Source organism: Papio anubis, chromosome 4, assembly GCF_008728515.1.
Source record: "Papio anubis isolate 15944 chromosome 4, Panubis1.0, whole genome shotgun sequence".
In the NCBI taxonomy this organism is placed as follows: domain Eukaryota; kingdom Metazoa; phylum Chordata; class Mammalia; order Primates; family Cercopithecidae; genus Papio; species Papio anubis.
Genome location: NC_044979.1, coordinates 17,700,401 through 17,724,713, shown reverse-complemented (window position 1 = coordinate 17,724,713; position 24,313 = coordinate 17,700,401). Strand labels below are relative to the sequence as shown.

At 40.6% G+C, this 24,313-nt stretch overlaps 1 protein-coding gene across 8 annotated transcripts in view; it reads right to left on the bottom strand.

Annotated features, from left to right (window-relative positions):
* Positions 1–23,947, bottom strand: part of BRAF (B-Raf proto-oncogene, serine/threonine kinase) — a 203,937-nt gene extending 179,990 nt beyond the window's left edge. For 7 of the 8 annotated variants that reach the window (XR_004183104.1, XM_021936348.2, XM_021936350.2 and 4 more), the window contains exon 1: positions 23,623–23,947. Coding sequence is in view for 7 of the 8 variants with exons in the window: in XM_021936348.2 (XP_021792040.1) it covers positions 23,623–23,748 (126 nt within the window). In the remaining variant the exon portion in view is untranslated. Of the gene's footprint in view, positions 1–7,931; positions 7,990–23,622 lie in introns of all 8 variants that reach the window. The other variant, XM_031665081.1, reaches the window with a different exon arrangement.
* Between the last annotated feature and the right edge of the window lie 366 nt (positions 23,948–24,313).

The window sequence follows — 24,313 nt, the reverse complement described above, 5'->3', positions numbered from 1 at the left end:
CTTTGCTTTACTGCTCTGAGCAGATAATGGTTTTTGTTTGTTTTTTACAAACTGAAGGTTGGTGGTAACCCAGCATCGAGCAAGTCTGTTGGCACCATTTTTCCAACAGCATATGCTCACTTCACGTCTCTGTCACATTTCAGTAATTCTCACAGTATTTCAAACTTTTGCAACATTATGATGTCTATTTTGGTGTTTTATGACCTGCGATGTTACTATTGTAATTGTTTTGGGGTGCCACAAACCACACCCGTATAAGGCAGTGAACTTATTCAATGAATGTTGTGTGTGTTCTCACTGCTCAACTGACCAGCTATTGTCCTACTCCTTCTTGGGCCTCCTATTCCCTGAGACACAATATTGAAATTAGGCCAATTAAAAACCCTACAATGACTTCTAAGTGTTCAAGTGAAACCAAGAGTCACATGTCTCTCTTGAGATCAAAAGCTAGAAATGATTAAGCTTAGTGAAGAAGGCATGTTGAAAGGTAGGCCTCTTGTACCAAACAGCCAGATTGTAAATGCAAAGGCAGAGTTTTTGGAGGAAACTGCAAGTACTACCCCAGTGAATACATGAATGATAAGAAAGCAGAACAGGCCAGGCACTACGGCTCATGCTTGTAATCCCAGCACTTTCAGTGGCCAAGGTGGGAGGATTGCTTGAGGCCAGGAGTTTGAGATCAGCCTAGCCAACACAGTGAGACCCTCTAAGAATTAAAAGAAAAATAGTTTAAGCAAGCAAAACAACCTAATTGCTAATATAAAGAAAGTTTTAGTGATCTGGATAGAAGATCAAACCAGCCACAACATTTCCCTAAGTCAATGCTTGGCTTCAAAGCTTCAAAGGACAGGATGACTCTTGTTAGAGGCTAATGCAGCTGGTGACTTTAAGTTGAAGCCAATGCTCATTTATCATTCCAAAAATCCTAGGGCCCTTCGGAATTCTGCAAAATTTACTGTCTGTGCTCTGTAAGTGGAACAATGAAGCCTGGATGACAGCACATTTTTTTACAGCATAGCTTGCTGAATATTTTAAGCCCACTGTTGAGACCCACTGCTTAGAAGAAAAGATTCCTTCTAACACATTACTACTCACTGACAATGAACCTGGTCACCCAAGAGCTCTGATGGAGAGGTACAGGAAGATTAATGTTTTCTCACCTGCTAACACATAAATCTTGCAACCCATGGATCAAGAAGTAATTCTGACTTTCAACACTTCATTTAAGAAGTGCCTTTCATTACGCTATAGCTGCCACAGGTATCGTTATTACTCTGATGGATCTGGGCAACATTAACTGAAAGCCTTCTGCAAAGAATTCACCTTTCTCGATGCCATTAAGAACATCTGTAATTCATGGGAGGAGGTCAAACTGGCAACATTAACAGGAGTTTGGAAGAAGTTGATTCTAACCCTCATGGATGACTTTGAGTTCAAAACTTCAATGGAGGAAGGAACTGCAGGTATGGTAGAAGCAGCAAGAGAACTACAATTAGTAGTGGAACCTAAAGATGTGACTGAATTGCTATAATATCATGATGAAATTTGAACAAATGGGAAGTTACTTCTTATGGATGAGTAAAAAAAGTGGTTTCTTGACATGAACTCTACTCTTGCTGAAGATGCTGTGGGCAAGCACTGTTAAAATGACAGCAAAGGATTTAGAATATTACATAGAATTAGTTGATGAAGCACTGGCAGATTTGAGAGCACTGACTTCAATTTTAAAAGTAGTTCTACTGTGGTTCAAATGCTACCAGACAGCATCACCTGGTACAGAGAAATCTTTTGTGCAAAGAAGTCAATTGATGCCACAAACCTCACTGTTGTCTTAAGAAATTGGCATTGCCATCCTATCCTTCAGTAACCACCAGGGATGAGCCAGCAGTCATCAACATTGAGGCAAGACCATCCACAGCAAAACAATTATGACTCATTGAGTGAACAAATGATTGTGAATTTCCCAGTAGATCTAGAAGATTAATGAAACTCCAACTCAGTTATTTTTTTTTTCAAACAAGAATCTTTCATAGGTGGTAGGTACTTCTTTTATGGGGGGGTGGGGGAGGGGTGTCAAGAACCTTCATATCTAAAGATGTAACATTTGATTCTCTCAATGGTCTAAGATACATTAAGTTGTGGAATTTGATCAATCAAAAATTTTTAATCATCCAGTTCAAGGTATTTTCCAACTTCCATTGTGATTTCTTCTTTAATGCATGGATTACTATGTTTTAGATGGTGTCTTGCTCTCTCGGATTGGAGTGCAATGACATGATCTCGGCTCACTGCAACCTCTGCCTCCTGGGTTCAAGTGATTCTTCTGTCTCAGCCTCCCAAGTAGCTGGGACTACAGGCATGCACCACCACGCCCAGCTACTTTTTGTATTTTCAGTAGAGACAGGGTTTCACCATGTTGGCCAGGCTGGTCTTAAACTCCAGACCTCGTGATTCGCCCACCTCGGCCTCCCAAAGTGCTGGGATTACACGTGTGAGCCACTGCTCCCGACAGATTATTTCAAAGTATTAACAGTTGCTCAATTTCTAACATATGAAGCTTTAAAAATTACCCTGATAGAGATCTTTAATGAAAATGCATTATGGACAGAAAAAGATGCCTTTTTGGTTTCAATCCTTTGAAATTTGTTGAAACTTGTTTTACAACATCTTACTCAGTCAATTTCCCCCCCGCAAAGTCCTACATGCTTGAAAATAATGTGTAGCCTGCCACACTGCTGGGTAGAATGGGTTCTATACACCCACTGGGTTAAACTTGTTCATTGCATTATACAAGTATTCTATATCCTAACTAACCTGTCTGCTTCTTGTATCAGTTAGAGAGCTGTTTAAAAATACCCCATTCACAAGACTGTGAATTTGTCTATTTCTTGTAGTTTCGTTAACTTTTGCTATAAATATTCTAAGGCTATATTTCAGGTTATGCTATATTACTAAGGCTATTAAATCTTCACAGTGAATCGGTCGTTTTATCATTTGAAGTGACACTTCTGCCAATGTTTTCTGCCTTACTGCCCACTTTTGATATTAACTGTACCATACTGTCTCTTAGAATATGCATGGCATTTCTTATTGCAATAATTACGTTTAATCTTTATTCTTAGGTTTCAGATATATTTCTTATAAACACCATATAATTGAATTTTTTTGGAAATGCAGTGTAACAATCTTTGTCTTTTAACTGAATAATTTAATCCATTTTGTATTTAATGTTGCCGGTGATATGTTTAAATTTAAATCTACCCATCTTACTTTGTGCTATTTGTCCTACTGGTTCTTTCTTTTCTTCACTTCCTCGGGATTAATTTTTATTAATCACTTGTTCTCTTCTGTTGGTTTAGAAGGTAAAAGTCTGGTTTCTACATTTTTAGATGATAAACTAGAAATTAAAACATATAATTTGTCAAGGGCAAGTCAATTAATACTTTCTACCTTTCTCTCTGACAATACAAAGGTCTTAGAACACTGCCTTCACTTGTCTCACATATTTTATTATTTTGAGACAGGGTCTCACTCTGTTGCCCAGGCTGGTGTGCAGTGGCACGACCAAGGGTCACTGCAGCCTCAACCTCCTGGGCTCAAGCGATCTTCTCACCTCAGTCACCTGAGCAGCTGGGGCTACGGGCATGCACCACCAAACCCAGCTAATTTTTGTATTATTTGTAGAGATGGGATTTCACTATGTTGCCCAGGCTGGTCTCAAACTCCTGGGCTCAAGCAATCTGCCCGCCTCAGCCTCTCAAAGTACCATGCCCAGCTTCTTGTCACGTATTTTAATTAAGGTCTTACTAGTACTTTATACAGCCAATGTTTCTTTCAGTACATCCACATATTTGCCACTCTCTTTGCTCTTCATTCCATTTTATACCTCGGACTTTTATCTGGAATCTTTCACCTTAAGTATTAATGTATACTTTGTAATTTCCTTTAGAAAGAGCTGATGGTTTGTTCAACTAAGTATTTTACCCTCATTCTTGAGGGATAATTTTTTGCTAATTATAGAATTCTAGATTGGGAGTTATTTTGAGAATATATATGATTTTCTGTTGACAAGTCAACCATCAGTCCATAGTTGCTTCTTTGAAAAACATCTTTTTTAAGACTTTTCTCCTTGTATCTGGGTTTATGCAGTTTTCCTATGATTTGTCTGGGTGTAGATTTCTATTTATATTGCTAGAAATTCATTAAGCTTCTTAAATCAATCAACTGGTTTCTCACTGGATCTACAAAATTTTCAGCCAGAAACGTCTTTTGAAATATTACTTCTGTACCATTGTCTTTCTCCTCTCTTTCCAGAGCTCTGATTAAAGAAACTAGATCTCACTCTGTCTTCCATGTCTCTTTGCCTTTCGTCAATATTTTCTGTCTTTTTTATTCTGTGCCACATTCTAAACAGTTTCTTCTGCCTTGTCTTCCAGGTAATGAACTCTTTCTTCAGCTAGGTATAACCTGTTAAACCTTTCTCTTAGGTATATTTGGTAAAGTGTTCACTTCTGGAACTTCTATTTGGTTTTTAGAAAATCTACTAAGTTGGATTTTTTACTCCCCCTTTTTTTCTTGAGACAGTCTTGCACTGTCACCCAGGCTGGAGTGCAGTGGCGCGATCTCAGCTCATTACAAGCTCCGCCTCCCAGGTTCGCGCCATTCTCCTGCCTCAGTCTCCCGAGTAGCTGGGACTACAGGTGCCTGCCACCACGCCCGGCTAATTTTTTGTACTTTTAGTAGAGACGGGGTGTCCCCGTGTTAGCCAGGATGGTCTTGATCTCCTGACCTCATGATCCGTCTGCCTTGGCCTCCCAAAATGCTGGGATTACAGGCGTAAGCCACTGTGCCCGACCTTTTTTTTCCTTTTTTTTGAGACAGTTTCTCATACTGTTGCCTAGGCTGGAGTGCAGTGTGGCACAATCATAGGTCACTGCAGCCTCAAACTCCTGGGCTCAAGCTGGTCCCAAATTCCTGGCCTCAAGGGACCCTCCCACCTCAGTCTCCCAAAGTACTGAGATTACAGGCATGTACCAAAGTCACTTCTTTTTTTTCTGAGACAGAGTTTCACTCTTGTAGCCCAGGCTGGAGTGCAATGGTGCCATCTCGGCTCACTGCAACCTCCGCCTCCCAGGTTCAAGTGATTCTCCTGCCTCAGCCTCCTGAGCAGCTGGGATTACAGGCATGCATCACCACACATCGTTAATGTTTGTATTTTTAGTAGAGACGAGGTTTCACCATGTTGGCCAGGCTGGTCTTGAACTCTTGACCTCAGGTAATCCGCCTGCCTTGGCCTCCCAAAGTGCTGGGATTACAGGCGTGAGCCACCGCACCCGGCCCTAAGTCACTTTATAAGAGTCTTTTGTTCTTCAAGTTTGTCTCCAATTCTTTAAATTTAACAGTGATTGTTTTAAATCCATCTGATATTTGCTACATTTGAAGATTTTATAGATCTATTTCCGCTCTCTTTTTATTCACAGTGCCAACTGGATGCATGCTTGGTTATTATTTTTCCTCTTTAAAAACTTACTTTTAGGTATATGTACATAAAGAAACCTACACAAATTTTAATTACATTCCTGAAAGAATTCTACACATATATTACATATTATATATATCTCAGGTAATTTTGCTTGCTAATTTTTTTATTTTTACTATGTTTGATTACTTGCGACAATGTAGTGTTCACTGTCCTTGAAAAATTACTGGTAGCAATTTCCTGGAATGAAGGGCCTTTCTCCACAGATGATTTGCCTTTCCATCTGCCAGGCCATGGAAGTAATACTAGTCTGAAATCAGTAACCATGATAAATGGCTGGAGGGTCATTTATCATGGAGGGTCCCTGGACCACCCAGACACAGCAAACCTGTAAGGTAAATCACTGTGAAGACTAAAACTGTGGTCACAACTTGAAAGGTTTATTTTTCTTAACTTCCTTTTCCTCTTCCTGCTCCATTCAACCTTTCCTACAATCACTTGGATATGGGAGTGTGTAGACAGTTTAGTTGTTTCATCCTTAACCTAACGATAGAGTCATTGGGGTCCCATCTAAAACTGAGGTTATTCTTTTTGACTGTCACTTCAGATGAACTCTAGGCCTTGATTTCTGTCCTCTTTACCCCAATGGTCCACCAAAACCAAAGCCCAACTTATACAGATTCGCAACTGCCCTTAGGGCAAAAGCTACTTAACCCACTTATTTATTTGGATTATTGTTTATTCCTACAATTTGGCCTGGCAGCTCCCCACTATCTTTTCAGCTCTGTAATTGCTCTAAGTTTTCTTTCTTTCTTTTTTTTAATACTGTTTCCAAGAATTTTAGTTGTTTTCATCAAAAGGATTCATCTGAATAACCCAGTTCTCCAATACTGAAAACAGAAATCAATTTCTCCTTTTTACAACAACTATTTTGTACATTCTCCATACTATCCTTAAATGTAATTCAGAGGCTGGGCACAGTGGTTCACGCCTGTAATCCCAGCACTTTGGGAGGCCAAGGCGGGCAGATCACCTAAGGTCGGGAGTTCGAGACAAGCCTGACCAACATGGAAAACCCCCGTCTCTACTAAAAATACAAAATTAGCTGGCACGGTGGTGCATGCCTGTAATCCCAGCTGCTTGGGAGGTTGAGGCAGGAGAATCGCTTGAACCTGGGAGGCGGAGGTTTTGGTGAGCCAAGATTGTGCCATTGTACTTCACCCTGGGCAACAAGAGCAAAACTCTGTCTCATAAACAATAAATAAATAAATAAATAAATAAATAAATAAATAAATAAAATTCAGAGATAATCTACCTTAGTGCAATTTTATAATATTTAGGCAATTACTATAATAAATAACATATTGAGGGTTGTTTATACATATATGTAACAAGCACTGTGACTGTGGCAGTTACAACTGCAGACTGAAGAGTATCTGGGTCACCAATACTGCACAAGTGACACTGCCATCAATTACGTGATTTTCTAAAGCAGTGGAGTACCCCAACAAAGTTCTGAACAAAAACTTCAACATTCCTCCAATATTGTGGTAACTGAATTCCTGAAAATCTTAGTGTATATTAAAGGTGTCTCAGTTACAGTGAACCGAGATGGTGCCACTGCACTCCAGCCTGGGCAACAAGAGCGAAACTCCATCTCAAAACAACAACAACAACAACAACAACAACAACAAAGTGCCTCATACATAAAATGGAGTTACCGTCTATGCTCAGATCAATATGATCACTTTTTTTTTTTAAACCTACATCATCAAAGTCCAGCAAAGTCATTCTAGGTCATGTGGTGATGTGGAACAATTCTTAAACATGCAAACTGTCCTGAACCAATATTGTGGCATGGCTGACTTCCCTGATCCTTTCTCATCAAATGCTAATAGTGTCCTCTTCCTCCATCTTTGTAACAACCAAAATACCTCCAAGGATTTCATCCCATCGCATACAATATAAAGTGCATTTTTTTGTCAGTCTATCATTTTCTACAAGCCAGTCCCATCTAATTTCATCAAATTTTATTTCATACAATTGGCTCAACTATAAACAGCTCATTCTGTTTCTTAATCAAAACTAACATACGTATTTCCAACTCCAATTCTTTGCAAATTCTATTCCCGCTGCCTATTACATCCTTTTGTCTTCCTTCTACCTCCCTAAACTAAACCTTAACTTCCATCAAGACCTCACTAGCCCATAACAACCTCCCACGTCTTCTTGATCTGTCATCCAATTTGGTGCTTAATCACGTGCTGCCATATGCATGATTTGTCTCTTCAATTAACAGTGTTATTGTTTATAAGGCTTTTTTCCCCTCCAAATGAAATCCCAAGCACAATTCCAATATATTAATTTATGAAGTAGAACTGCTTTGGCTGAAACAGAAATTGCCCACCTACCCCCACAAACCAGAGCCTGGCCACTTGAGTTTCTTCCTTACCATGCCCAGTTCTCAGATCAGTCCTTGAGGTAATCTTGCAACACCCAATTTTTCAGTCCTAAAGGGGAAAAAAAATAACCTTTTTTTTATTGAGAGGGTCTCGTTCTGTCACTCGGGCAGGAGTGCAGTGGTGCGATCATAGCTCACTGCAGCCGAGAACTGTGCTCAAGCAATCCTCCCACCCTCAGCCTCCCAAGTAGCTGGGACTACATGTGGATGCCACCACACTCAGCTAATTTTTTGTAGAGACAGGGGCTCGCTATGTTGCCCAGGCTGATCTCAAACTCCTGGCTTCAAGCAATTCTCCCGCCTCAGCCTCCCAAATTGCTGGGATTACAGACACCAGCCACCACATCCAACCAAAATGCTAACTTCACAGGACTGAAGAACTCAGTGCTGTGTAAATCAACATAATCTTGAAAACAAACTGAAAAGCTATGGTTAAAGACAGAAATCTAGAGAAGAAAACTGCCATATTCCAGGCGAGTTATAACTATGCAGGCTAAGAATACTGAAAAAGAATTTGGTCATTTAAGTAGTAGACTGTACTATTGTTAAGCAATGAGAAAATAAGTATGAATCCCACACACTCTTGACTTTGAAGGGGTCTGGAACTGCACTGATCAAAGCAGTCACTAGCCATGAGACTAGTTAATTTTAAATTAATTAAAATGAAATAAAATTTAGTTCCTCAGTCCTACTATGCAAATTTTAAGTGCACAGTAGCCACACAGATATGGCTACTGTCTACCATTTTAAGACAACACTGAACATTTCCATCATCACAGAAAGTATGACTGAACAGTCCAGGTCTAGAGGAAAAACAAATACCTATCAACAAAAAAAAAACACAATACAATACAGTGAGCAAAACAAGGTAAACCCTGGGCTTCTACAAAAGCACAAAGCAGAAGCATCAACTAGGGCTTGGAAAGAGGTTAAGAAAAACTTCCTAGAATAAATAGTAGGTCAGCTAAGTCTGGAAGGTTTGGAGGGTGGGAAGGGGGAGGAAATCTGTATTTCAGGTGGTAGGAAAAACATGAACAAAGACAAGTCAAATTTGGAGAGTGAAAGAAAGTAATGTTGAGATTATGTTATTCTACATAGAAAAACCAGTAAGTATTCGATACTTAGTATCTTTAAAAAGAAAATGTTTTTAAAAGAAAAGTAGTTACCAGACCGCTCCAAATTTAGCTTACATTCATGGCAGGATAGTGGCAGGTACTTCATGAAGGAGTAATAATTAATATTCTATTTCCCAATGATTCCATGTTTGAGTCCAAATGAAAATGACTCACATTGAGCGTTTAAACTGCCTGGGCAAATTACATTTAACTGTGATCTGAAGATCAGTACCAGAAAGTTAGGAGACCCATAATGCTGTCTAGACAACTCATAAAATAACTTAATATTGCCATTAGCCTCTAGTCCTGGCTACTCGGGAAGCTGAGGTGAGAAAATCACTTGAGCCCAGGAGTTGGAGGCTGCAGTGAGCTATGACTGTGCCACTGCACTCCACTGTACTCCAGCCTGGGTAGCAGAGTGAGACCCCGGTCTCTTAAAAGAAAAAAAATTGCCCATTAATTTTACTATTTGTTTCCAGTTCATTTATGCGCCCATACTTCTGCGGAGCTACTTTCACATATCCCCAATCCTCATTCTTGACTGATAACCTCAAGTCTTACCTCACTGAAAAAACCCAAAGCAACTGGAAGAGAATGTGTACAGACTCCACCAATCACATCAACCTTCCTAGCAGCATTTGTATCCACATACTCTGCTTTATGGCCTATTATCATAAAGTATAGACGCTCCTACAGAAAGCCAATCCTTCCTATTTATACACTAAATCCCTTTCCCTCTTGCCTCTTCTAAGACAGTGCTTCAGCAATTCTTATCTCTCCCTCCTGAAATGTTTTACTCTCTAATGGCTTATTCCTATCATCATATGCCCTTATTTTTCTTACCATTAAAAATTTATTGACCCCACTTTCCTCACTAGCTCTGACCCCATTTCTCTGTTCCTCTTTACAGGATAATTCCTCACCATCTTTACTTCCCCTCCTCTTCTCTCTTAAAATCACTTCAATCAAAACATCTTCTTCAATATTTCACCTCAATGCTCTACTCTTATCTAAATCCCAGGACCTCCACTTTGTTAACTCCAATGATAAATTCTTAGTTTTCACCTTACTTGACCTAGCAGTAGCATTTTATATAACTGACCACTCTCTATTAATAAACTTTCTTCATTTTATTTCCTCCCTCACTGGTTGCTCCCTCTCAGGTTCTTCCTTTTTTCCCCAACTTTGGATCTTTTCTTTTTCCTATCCACATTCATTCCCTTGATGAGCACACATTAGCTTCACAGCTTTAAGTATCATCTAAATGCCCAAATTTAAGGCTGGCTAATGGTTATAACACGCAAAAGGTAAAAGGATACAAACATGACAAAGTGTATTTCTTAGTTATCTAACAGTACTAGGTAGCTGAACAGGTTAACAGGGTGGTCCTTATGTACACGATCATTCAGGAATCTAGGCTGAGTTTTTGGACACATGGCTTGAAGCATACTTCAGTAATCATCTCAGTTCCAGATGCCAGCCTGACAGAAGGAGAAAACAAGATGATGTTTGCACGGGCCAGACCTAGTACTAGCACACATCACTTGTGCCCATATTCCATGAGTTCGCATTCCACTCAATCACATCACCACACCTAACGCAAGGGAAAATGGTGTCTAGATGTGTATCTAAAGAAAATGAGACATGTATTACTGTGAACAGTCTCTGCCACAAGGCCTCACTCCCAAACTCCTGACTCATCCATCCAACTACTTACTCAGTATCTTAAACAGCTAATAGATATCTCAAACTTAGAATGCCCAAAACTTAATTCCTGATCTGCGCCCTTCCCATCCCCCTTCACACCATTTTCTTGCATATCTCACATCCAATCTATCAACAAATCCTGTTGAATCTACTTTCTCTTTTTCTTTTTTTTTTTTTTGAGAAGGAGTCTTGCTCTGTCGTCCATGCTGGAGTACAGTGGCACAATCTCGGCTCACTGCAACCTCTGCCTACCAGCTGCCTCTCAGGTTCAAGTGATTCTACTGCCTCAGCCTCCCGAGTAGCTGGAATTACAGGTGCCTGCCACCACATCCGGCTAATTTTTGTATTTTTAGTAGAGACAAGGTTTCACCATGTTGGCCAGGTTGGTCTCGAACTCCTCACCTTGGGTAATCTGCCCACCTTGGCTCCCAAAGTGCTGGGATTACAGGCGTGAGCCACTGCGCCCGGACGAATCTACTTTCAAAACATCCAGAATCTGACTACTTCTCATTATTTCTGCTCTCACCAATACGGCCTACATAACCGAAAGAGATCCTTCCCTGATCTCCTAGTTTCTACCTTGCCCCAGCAACTTTGGCCTCCTGCTATTTCTTAAATAGGCAAGGCACATTCCTGACACAGAACCTTTGAACTAATTGGTTTATCTGAAATACCTCCTCCTCCTTTCTCAAGTTTTTGTTCAAATGCCCCCTTCTCAGGTGAGGCCTACCCTGACCTCCCTATTTAAATTGCTACCTACCCCCATCCCAGCCCTAACCTGTTTAACTTTCATTGCTCCATAGTACTTATTACCTTTGAACATACTATATAATTTCCTTTCTGTACGTCTAAGGTTTCTCAGTCCCATCCCCCAATATACACACACACACACCCCTCCACTGGACAGTAGCTACATAAGGGTAGAGACCTTTGTTTTGTTTTCAAGTGTACTACCAAGCACCTAGATCACTACCTGGCATATAGTAGGCAGTCAAATATTTACTGAATACATGAATACCTGTTGTCCTATGAAATGACTCAATACAAAAGTCACCAATGTAGTTTTGGATGAATGACAAAACAAATGTTAATCACAGCTTTCTTTTTTTTTTTTTTGAGACAGAGTCTCGCTCTGTCACCAGGATGGAGTGCAGTGGCGAGATCTTGGTTCACTGCAACCTCCGACTCCTTGGTTCAAGCGATTCTCCTGCCTCCGCCTCCAGAGTAGCTGGGACTACAGGCATGCGCCACCACGACCAGCTAATTTTTTGTATTTTTAGTAGAGACGGGGTTTTCACCATGTTGGCCAGGATGGTCTCTATCTCCTGACCTCATGATCCACCCACCTCAGCCTCCCAAAGTGCTGGGATTACAGGCATGAGCCACTGTGCACAGCCAACCACAGCTTTAAAATACCAAAACACAAGTCATAATTACCAGTTTTCATATAAATGGAAAGGTCTTTCTACTGTTATTAAGAAAGTTTACAGCCGGGCGCGGTGGCTCAAGCCTGTAATCCCAGCACTTTGGGAGGCCAAGGTGGGTGGATCACGAGGTCAGGAGATCGAGACCATCCTGGCTAACATGGTGAAACCCCGACTCTACTAAAAAAATACAAAAAAACTAGCCGGGCGAGGTAGCAAGAGCCTGTAGTCCCAGCTACTCGGGAGGGTGAGGCAGGAGAATGGCGTAAACCCGGGAGGCGGAGCTTGCAGTGAGCTGAGATCCGGCCACCACACTCCAGCCTGGGAGACAGAGCGAGATTCCATCTCAAAAGAAAAAAAAAAAAAAAAAAGAAAGTTTACCTCTTTCCCATGAATTGCTTACTGAATACATGAATCAATATGTTGCCACTTCATGTTTCTTTAAGTAATGTTTTAAAGTAACATTAATAGAATGTAGTTAACACTGAAACAGTTCTAGGACAATCATCAGTCCGACATTAAGAACTGCCAAAAATGTTAACTACAGCCCTGTGCTAAGCATATTATTGCATATTCTAAAAAAAAGAACAAAGACTTCGAAAAGGAAATTTTTACATATACAGTATTTATCTTTTGTCTTAAAAATCAACAGAAAACACTATAATTTTGTGAAGGCTTTTACATTTTCATCATTTCACTTTATTTTCATACCACTCCTATGATCTACTTAACACATGTGGCCTACCAGAAGTTCAGTGCACACCACAAGGAGGGGGAGGAGGATCAAGAGATGCCAGTGAAAGGCAAGCATTCAACTGAGTTCTCATGTATAATGAAACTTACTTGCGATATGTGACTTACTGTTAGTATGAGAAGGCATGTGCAGGAAGAATATCAGTGGAATAGAATCCATGTTAGAGGCAATCTTGTAAAAACTAAAGGAAGATGAACATTTTCTGTGGCTCTAGAATAGGAATAGAAAGACTACTCTGAATCATAATCTCTTCCCTATTTGATGTTCTCTGACACTATTCCCATGGAAGTATATATTAATGTGTGTAAAACAAAAAATGTTCTGAGTTATTTAGGAGTAATTATCAATAGCACTTTATCTTTTTACAGTAAAAAAAAAAAAAGTTATGAAGGCAATAACTGCTTGCTAGTCACAGAAAAGATGGGAAATTTTCATGATGGGAATTAAGTCACCTTCATAAAACATTACCAGAAATTAGGCTAACAAGAGCTCTATAAAAATAATCAGCCAGGCATGGTGGCTCACACCTGTAATCCCAGCACTTTGGGAGGCCGAGGCGGACAAATTACAAGGTCAGGAGATCGAGACCATCCTGGCTAACACGGTGAAATCCCGTCTCTACCAAAAATACAAAAAATTAGCCGGACATGGTAGCATGTGCCTGTAGTGCCAGCTACTCGGGAGGCTGAGGCAGGAGAATCGCTTGAACCCGGGGTGGGGCGGAGGGTGCAGTGAGCCGAGATCACGCCACTGCACTCCAGCATGGACGACAGAGCGAGACTCCATCTCAAAAGAAAAAAAAAAAACATACCTACTTAAGACTTAATTAAAATTTTACAGCTGACACTAATAATCCCCTTTAATATTAAAAGCACATCTATAAGCCCAAACAGAAATTTATTTTGCAAAATAAATGGTACAAGGTACAAAATACAGTTTAAAAATATCAAGTCAATTGAGAAACAACACCAAGCAGTACATTAAACTGTTTAAAATACTTGAAAGTAAGTGACTAATTCAAAGTATCCTAACATTTTATTTTAATTAAGCAGTTCTAAAACTATAAAGTAAAAATTTTCTGGTGTTATTAACTTAAAGGTTATATATTTAGTACAAGAAAATACATAAAACAAAAGTATTCCCCAATTTAAATATAATTAAAGGTTTTTTTGTTTTTCTTTTTTGAGACGGAGTTTCGCTTGCTCTTGCTGCCCAGGGTGGAGTGCAATGGCGCAATCTCGGCTCACTGTAACCTCTACCTACCAGGTTCAAGCGATTCTCCTGCCTCAGCCTCCCATGTAGCTGGGATTACAGACATGCGCCACCATGCCCGGCTAATTTTTTGCATTTTTAGTAGAGATGGGGGTTTCTCCATGTTGGTCAGATTGGTCTTGAACTCCCGACCTCAGGTGATCCGCCCGTACTGGCCTCCCAAACTGTGGGATTACAGGCGTGAGCCACCATGCCCGGCCTACTTAAAGTATCTTTTAAAGATATCCGCACTTTTTTACTTTTTAAAAACACATTAATTTTGGAACAATAGTTAAAAATAGTCTGCCAAGATATTGTATTACTCTCCCTGAAGTGCAGTTTCAAAATCGGCAAGGTGAGGCTGGGTGTGGTGACTCATACCTGTAATCCCAGCCCTTTGGGAAGCTGGGCCAGAAGGATCGCTTGAGCCCAGGAGTTCAAGACCAGCCTGAGCAACACAGCATCTCTTCCAAAAAAAAAAAAAAAAAAAAACCCAAGGATTTAAAAAAAAAACTCGGGCCAGGCGCGGTGGCTCAAGCCTGTAATCCCAGCACTTTGGGAGGCCGAGACGGGCGGGTCACGAGGTCAGGAGATCGAGACCATCCTGGCTAACACGGTGAAACCCCGTCTCTACTAAAAAATACAAAAAAACTAGCCGGGCTAGGTGTCGGGTGCCCAGTCCCAGCTACTCGGGAGGCTGAGGCAGGAGAATGGTGTAAACCTGGGAGGCGGAGCTTGCAGTGAGCTGAGATTTGGTCACTGCACTCCAGCCTGGGCGACAGAGCGAGACTCTGTCTCAAAAAAAAAAAAAAAAACTCTGCAGGGTGACCCAATCAAACTGGAATGATACTCCTTGCAACATGATCAAAAGCTTGGTCAGTTTCTACCTTCCCAATTGTCACCTGACCCTCTACTGGTCAGGTATTCCACACTTCTTCTCTAGAAACATGTGTTTCCTGATACTTTGTTTTTAAATTATTAAATGAAAATCATGATGAGAAACATCATTTTACACTGTAGGGACATTCCCTGGGCTAACCAGTAAAAAACTATTACCAGTGCAATTTAAAACAAAGTAAAGGGGCCCTATGGGCCCCACTGAAAAAGGTAGAAATATGACCAATTATTCCATACGCCTTTCCTTAGCAGAAGCATAATGATTTAATGATGCCTCCAAGATTAATAAAGATACTAATTCTGAAACATCACAGAACATGACATAGGTTTCAAATGAAAGAACTCTTCTAAAGAAGATGGAGAATAACACATTGTAAACTAGTATCTTTCACGGCCTAATTGACACTTCCGGTGACTTTTTCTGGTGAATAAACATCTTAACATATTCACTTTCCCCTATACACATTTTGATTAAATCTCATAATTTTGCAACATGGTAAAAAGGATGTGATTGACTTTTCTGTGCAACCTACTAGAATATCTCCTTTATTTCTTATAAGGAAATTAATTTTGGTTGCAACTTTTACCTGCCACTTTTCATGAACCTCACCATCACATAATTCAAGATACAGATATATTAACTATATACTGAAGGCTTAAGTATTTAGGGTAGAAGAAACCTTTGAAAATCTGATTAAAATTATGGGTCTTCTCCTTCCAAAAGTATGATAATGCAAGAAATTAAAAAGTCAAAGTTCTAAAAATCTTCTCAACTGGACCTACCTAATTTTAAATTTAACTATAAAGCTATGGTAATTAAGGTAGTAGGGTATTAGCGTAAGAAAACACATACAGATCAATAAAACAGTAGAATCCAAAACTCACAAGCATAAGCAATTGATTTCAATAAAAGTGCCAAGATAATTCAAAAGAAAAAGGTTAGTCTTTCTGATAAATGTGAAACAATTGGACATCCATATGTAAAATAATGAATGAACCTTACCCACTGCTTCACAATTGCTGGAGTGCAATGGCGCGATCTTGGCTCACTATAACCTCCCTCTCATGGGTTCAAGTGATTCTCCTGTCTCAGCCTCCCGAGTAGCTGGGATTGCAGGTGCCCACTACCATGCTCAGCTAATTTTTATATTTTTAGTAGAGAGGGGGTTTCACCATGTTGGCCAGGCCAGTCTCGAACTCCTGACCCCAGGTGATCTGCCCTCCTCGGCCCAAAGTGCCGAGATTACAGGCTTGAGCCACCGTGCCCCGAACCACTGATGTGACTTTTACATGACTCCATGTATAAGACTTTCTGGAAAGGGCACAACTAGAGATCAGACCAGTGTTTGCCAGGGGCTGAGGGTAGAAGATGAAATTGAGTGCAAAGAGGAACTAGGAGCTGGGCTTGGTGCATGTCTGTAGTCCTAGCCACTTGGGAGGCTGAGTATGGAAGATTGCTTGAGCCCAGAGTTCAAGTCCAGCCTGGGCAATACAATGAAACTCCACCACTCTCTCTCTCTCAAATAAATAAATTTTGTGTAGCAATTACGAACTTTCTGTAGACCTCTAACCTACAACTTACTTTCAGAACTTCAAATATAATATATGTAGTCTCCCTTAGACCAGGAGTCAGAACAGTTCAGCCCATGAACTGGCCAACTATCTGCTTTTGTATAGCTCACAAGCTGAGAATAATTTCTACATGTTTAAGTGGTTGAAAAAAAACAAAAGAAGATTTTCATGACACATGAAAATGATATAAAATTCAAATTTCAGTGTCCTGAAAATGACTACTGGAACCCAGTCAAACTCATTTGTTTAAATATTGTCTATTAGCTACTTCTGAGCTACAACAGCATTGTTGAAGAATTGTGAGAGGGACTGTATGTCCCACAATGCCTAAAATATTTGCCATCTGGCCCTTAAGATTGCTGACCTCTGCCTTAGATACAAGTTGTTGAAATTTTCTACACAGATGATACCCGAGAAGATTTATGCCAGCACAAACCTCTCTTCCATACATAGTAGCTCTAAAATTTTTACAGCCATAAAACTCTTTTTTCAAGGAAACTAACATGTAAAGCAGACAAATGAAGAACTTCAATAGTTATGGTATAGAGCAGCACTCCCCAACCTTTTTGGGACCAGTGACCAGTTTCATGGAAGACAATTTTTCCATGGACGGGGGCACAGGGGGTTTCAGGATGAAACTGTTCCACCTCAGATCATCAGGCATTAGATTCTCATAAGGAGCACACAACTAGATTCTCATAAGGAGCACACAACCTAGATCCCTCACATGCACAGTTTGATAGGGTTCATGCTTCTGCCGCTGATCTGACAGGAGGTGTAATGCTCACTTGCCTGCCACTTACCTCCTGCTGTGTAGTCAGGTTCCTAACAGGTCACAGACTGGTAGGTACAAGGCTGTGGCCCAGGGGTTGGGGACCCCTGGTATGGAGGCACTAAACAGAGCCCTGCGGTAACCTCTGAAGAAGGTCCTTGAAACCCCAAAACAGTGTTTTTCAAACTGCCTGTTGCAGCCAATTTGGTTGTCAATTTAATAAGCTGATTTTATGACTGGCACAAAAAAAGAATAGAACATTATAGAAAATCAGATCACTTCATATCTAGTAAGGCTTTATTCACTAATTCTTTCACCAAATATTTTAGTACCTATGTGCCAGGTACTATTATAGATGAAGATGTAGAAAGTACAAAACAGACAACAACAGTTTCACATATGTATTAGTGCAATTTAAAATTTTTATTCTCGCCGGGCGCAGCGGCTCATGCCTGAAATCCCAGCACTTTGGGAGGCCGAGGTGGGCAGATCACAAGGTCAGGAGATCAAGACCATCCTGGCTAACACGGTGAAACCCCATCTCTACTAAAAATACAAAAAATTAGCCGGGCGTGGTGGCAGGCGCCTGTACTCTAAGCTAGGCAGGAGAATGGCGTGAACCCGGGAGGCAGAGCTTTGCAGTGAGCCGAGATAGCGCCACTGCACTGCAGCCTGGGTGACAAAGCGAGACACCGTCTCAAAAAAAAAAAAAAAAATTATTCTTTACAGCGATAGAATGCTTTTGAAAATTTCTCATAGAGCTCTAGCGTAATTTGAAAACCACCATCCCATAGTACATTTGTCCCAAAAGTGCTGTCAGAAACTGCAGCTACATTACAAGAATGAAAACGATGTTTTATTTGATGTTACAGAGCTTCCAGAAGATATAAAGTTAATTGAGTTCAAAGCAATTTTTATATTCTGTATCAATTTTTATATTCTATATCACCAGGGCCCAGAAAAAGTAGTACTGGGTATCAAATTCCCTCTATATGTATAGTCTTGATACAGGAAGGAATAACATTTTTTTTGTTTGTTTGTTTGTTTTTTAAGCCCAAGAGAAAACATGGACACAAAAGTAATCTCAGAGGGTAGAGGGGAAAAAAAATTGCTTAATGTTCGGGTGGAGACTGTATTAAAGAGTTTCTTCTGATTACCATGCTAATTAAGTATGTTAGTGATTTAGGTCAGAAAAATTGAAATTGAAAAATAAAAACATGGCAATAAAAACAAAAAATTTAAGAAAGAAATGGAACAAATGAGGCTATATTTTTCTTCTTACACTAACATGAAGTTATCTATAACCCTATGATTTTAAAAAGCACGACTTAACACCTTAAAAACAGAAAGGCTCCCAAATAGGCCCACCTATTTTGAATTCAGAAGTTCTACAACCAAGCTTTTTTTGCTGTTGTTGTTGTTATTGTTGTTGTTGTTGTTGCAGCATCTCACTCTGTTGCCAGGCTAGAGTGCAGTGGCACAATCATAGCTCACTGCAGTCTCGAACTTCGGGGCTCAAGTGATCCTCCCATCTCAGCTTCCCAAGTAGCTGGGACTACAGGTGTGAGCCACCACACTCAGCCCTACTGCCACATCTGACTTTACAGAATAACCAATGTACATTAAAATAGACAAAAAGAATGAGTAAAGGACTTAAAACAATTTAACTTCTGATGAAGACAAAATCTAGTAAGAGCTACTGACAAAAAAAGGCTTATCTTAAGGACAATATGAGGCAGAAATGTAAAGATTAGACCACGCTGGATTTCATAAAACAAGGGGAGTATGACACAGAATGTTCACTAGGTATTCAGCTAAATTAACAATATCAAAGTGTCAAAGAAACAAAACGTACTTCTGCAGTTCTGAAAGAGAAAACAACTTCATAGTTGGGAGAAAAAGGGAAAAGGAAGAACACAAAAGTAGTAATCGCATTCTCTGACAAGGTGGGCATCAGGTCTTAGAAAATGCCAAAAAACAAAGGAACCTATTCCCTCCCTCTCTTCCCCATCACTCATGGAACATAGGTTTCCAGGTGCTATATCTAGATCCACCTTCTATTCATCCTAATCAAGAAAGTAAGGGATAGAAAAACAAGAAAAGTCAGACTGTTCTAGCCTGTTAACCTAATGTAATTTTTCTGGCCTATTACCCAAATACATGTACAATTAAATCAAGTTTGCACTCACTCACATTTACTACATTCAAGGATTCAAGCACCCAGTCCAACATTCCTTTCTTAGCTGTTTACTGACAACTGATTCCTTTAATGGCCAACATACAAAATGACTGACAGATAATATTCTAAACAGAAAAAGGAGTGGATGCCTAAAGAGGGCAGTTCAGTAAATAATGAGAGAGAAAAGAATACGGAAAGGGAACACTAGAAATACGAAAGACAAACAACTATTTTATGATTTTTGCCAAAAGGGCACCTGTGAATGTATCTGGATAAGTCTTAACAACAACAGCCAAAACTGCACAACACCTACATTAATGAGAATATCACTTTTCAGGGTTATGATGCAATCCAACCTGGTGTGGTTCACAAAGATGTATTTTTAATGCAGTGGACCTCATTATAAAGGAGATTCCATCCCAGAATATTCCCTAGTCAATACATTATGATAATTAAACAGTTTAAGATTGATGATCAGAGATCTTGAAAACAGAACATAATAAAATAATAACTGTAATGCAATTGTAAGAAGCTCCCTTCTACAGAAACAGCACAAGAAAAATAGTTAATAAATATCACTCTGGTATCACACTTAAAAAAAAGTATTTATTACACCATATGGTTATTTTATACCATATACTATATCATACCATATGGCCATAGAAAAAAACATCAGGTAAATATAAATGGTCAGATGTAAATGTTTAATGCCAAAAGTATAAGTACATTCAATTGATAAATATTTAATAAGCACCTGTCATTTACCAGAATATTCTATTTTGAGCACCTACAAAGTATTAATACTACAAATACAGGACATGAAATTTGTTCATTCCCCAACATATTTTAAAGACTAAAATCTACATCCTATGTTCAAGATGTTTGATAGCAGTAAAAAATTAAAAACAACCTAATACCCCAAAACGATGATCGGTTAAATAAATCACAGTGTATCTAATAATACACAGAAAGTTTTGCTTTAAGTTTTTTAAAAATACAAAACTACATAGTGTTATACAAGCATTAAAAAAGAACAGATGGAATACACCAAAATGTCTATAGTAATAATATCTTAGTGGCAAAATTACTGATGATTTTTTACTTTTTGTACTTATATTTTTCTAATTTTTGACAATGAACTTGCTTTCCCTTTGAAATTAGACCTTTTATTTAGCTGAAATTTTCCCCTGGGAAACTTTTATTTAAAAAAAAAAAACCTACATTTTACTGTTAGGTAAAATAAATCTTCAGAATAAAATGTGTCATTACACACAAGCAAACCTTTTCATTCTTTCCATGTAATTTATAGTAAGAGATGCCTTTAAGTGTATATAAGAGAGACTTCAAATAAAAGACCACAGCACATTTCAGTTTCCACCGAATATCAACTTCAAATTTAAAATTATTTCTTGGAGGAATTTATTTTATCATCTGTAATATTGATATCTACATTCAAGACATACATTTTTTAATCATATGTCACCCTCCCAGCCAAATACGTTTATTATCAGTTCAGAAGAAAATGTAGAAGAAAAACTACTGTTCACCACTAAACATTAAAACCTGGGTAGAGGGGATGGTGGGAAACAATTGTCTTTCAACCAAATAAAATTAGAGTATCCTTATAGTTTCAGAAGATGTAAATGTGCTTTCCAATTACTGGCAATTTATACTTAAATTCAGCTAGCCTAGAGGTTCTCAAGGTTGGTACATGGGAACTGCTCAAGACGTGCCAAATACAGAAATCTATTGCCGTCGCTCTCACTTATTAAATCAGACTCTTCAGGGGGTACCGTTCCAAACAATCTGGCCCTTTCAAATAAAATAGAAGGGTAGAGATTTTACTTCACAAAAGCCTTCTTTACAGAATTGCAAACTGTTCCAATAACTCTGCAACAAAGTTCCCAATATAAATAATTTTACAATCAGAGAATTACAACTTCATAACCCCTACCCATTACTTTACTCAATGTTCCACTCTGTAGTAGTCTTCAAACAGTATACAATTCAACAAAACTACACATCTATTACAGAGTAAAATAAAGCCCAGAGGCACCTGTGCCTGGTTAAGACAAAGGCATATCCGATTCCTGGAGAAAACAGACAGCAGATGTGACCCCTAGTATTTATCCATTAAAAACAATGTATCCTAAAAATAAATTTCCATGTCAACGGAAACAAAGATGTTTATAAATAAGAAGGAACATGGAGGTGTGGAGAAGAAAAGAGGAAGCTTCAGAAAGTTAAGTACCAAAAGCCAGGAAACAAGGCAAAATGAATGGTAACTGGAGACGAGGGAAACAGAATAAACTAGGAAATTGAAGTAGAGAAAAGCTTTCTCCTTAGAAACGAAGAAGCTGGGGGAAAGGAACAGATATGAGAGGAAACCGATCTAAGCAAAAATAAAAACTGAAAAGTGGAATGATTTTAAGAAACTTAAAAATGAGAAATTTTAGAACAGATCAAATGATGATACAGAACACATTTTAGGCATGTAGATAAAGATGATATAAAAGAGTAGAAAACAAACATTATCATAAACAAGCTGATGCTGAATAAAGCAAGCATATTGGATGAATTTCCAAAGATAACGATGCAAAAAAAAAAAAAAAAAAGGAATTGCAGAGAGAAGAATGGGACGTTATGAGAATTGAGAAATCAGATAATCAGATGTCAACAGTAGGTAGAAAAGAGAACTTTGAGCAAAGTCAACACAGTAAGTCACATTGCCTAATCAATAACTGTAAACACAATTACTATACCATAGCTTATTCGTAAAGCATAATAAAGTGCATTATTTTATGTAATAAAATACCAAATATTTGTAATAATTTTTATGTAATAAAAAACAAAACATAAATAATTTGACACAGTGCTAAGAGGCTAATGAAAAAACAGGCTAAGAGAAGCAAGGACTGGAGAGGAAAAAGTAAAAGGAAAAAAATAGGACAAAAAGGAGGACAACACTAAGAAATCAATCAGAACTATAAAAATGGGTAGGAATAAAGAGGTGTGAATGCACAATGGAAGACTAGCCCAAAAGTGCCAGTAGTGCAAGGGCGAAAAGAGCCAAGTGAAACCTGATGGAATCTTGACAGCTTCTGGGCTCAGAAATAAGTAGCTCCAAAGTGTCCAGGAGGATTTGTGAAGATAACAACAGACAACAATGTTAGGGAGTGGTGAGATGAAGTATAGAGCCTCAAGAGGACCAGGGTAAGAGAAGTGCAAAAATGCTCTTAAGTGGGAAGTGGGGTTAGAAGACAGGCAGGTCCGACAACTGGAAAATGAGCGGGCGGTAGATGGGAATAGAATGGGGGTTACCAGTCAGCGACAGAGCACGACAAACATTAGGAATAGAGGACCAGACACCAGAAAAGGCATAGGAAACTGCGATTCAGGAGTGAAAAAGTAAAGACTAAATCAAAATCATTTGCTGGGTAAAACAGGTGAAGAGAAACCCCCCAAATAGAAACGTGAAAAAGGGCAGCGGCCTGAGAAGGAGGGCAGTCCGGGAGAGGAGAGAGAGGAAATGATGAGCCCCATCACCCCCACGACCATGTAAGAATTGCACGCGACAGTAACTCGGGTTGTGGTCCCAGCCCCAGCTACTAACCTATATCCTCCACCTCGAGGCCGCCGCCGCCCCCACCCCGCAAATAACGAAAACATCGAAGAGATGCAGAGCTCGATACTTCAGCCAGTCGTGACCTTCTCGGACCAACCCTGAGTTTCGCCCCCTATTGATAACCTCCCGCTCAACTACCGCTGCCCCAATCCCCACATCTGGGGTGGGGGCCAGGGAAACCCCCCGGGCCATTGTGTGTGTTTACGTAGGAAGGCGCTGCATGACGGAGAGGGACGCGGGGGCGATGCCCACCTCCCAGCTAGCGGAGCCGGGCCGAGAAGGTGGCTGAGGGCACCAAGCCCCCACCGCTGCCTCTTTCCAAAATAAACACCAGCCAGCCGCCGAGCCCGGAGTCGGGAGGACGGCAGGGTGGCGCCGGCACTCACCTCCTCCGGAATGGCAGGGTCCGCAGCCGAAGAGGCCGCGGCGCCGGCCTCGGGCTCCATGTCCCCGTTGAACAGAGCCTGGCCCGGCTCCGCGCCGCCACCACCGCCACCGCTCAGCGCCGCCATCTTATAACCGAAAGCCGGGGCCCGAGCGGCCGCTGCCGGGCGGGGAGGGGGAAGGGAGGCGGAGAGCTGGGGGAGGCGGAGGCGGAGGCACGGGGGGCGCGGGGAGGAGCGGCCCGGGCAGCGCCGCGGGCGGAGGGCGCCTGGGCCACCTCAGGTACCGGCCCGCGGCCCCGGGCGCAGCCGAGCCTGAGGGGATTGGGGGAAGGACGCTAGGCGGGGGTGTGGGGGGGGGGGGGGGGGGGGGGGGGGGGGGGGGCGGGGGAAGGGGGCGGAGACGACGAGAAGTCGCCGCGGCAACGGCGTCACCCGTGTGTCACGGTCGTGACGTCACCCCGGTGCGTGACGTAATCTGTGGAGCGCCCTCGCGCCGTCGTCAGAGGAGGGTTCCTTACCCTCTAACCACCCGCGCTCTCACACTTTGCCTCCGCTCCGCCGTTTCCATGGCTCCGATTTCCTACTTTCCTTTCGTCTGGTCCATCCTCAGCCTGTTCTGTAATGTGGGATTTACTAGAAGAGCAGGGCTGGTGTTCGAGGAGAAGTTGAAATCCTAGAGGGAGAAAGGCGG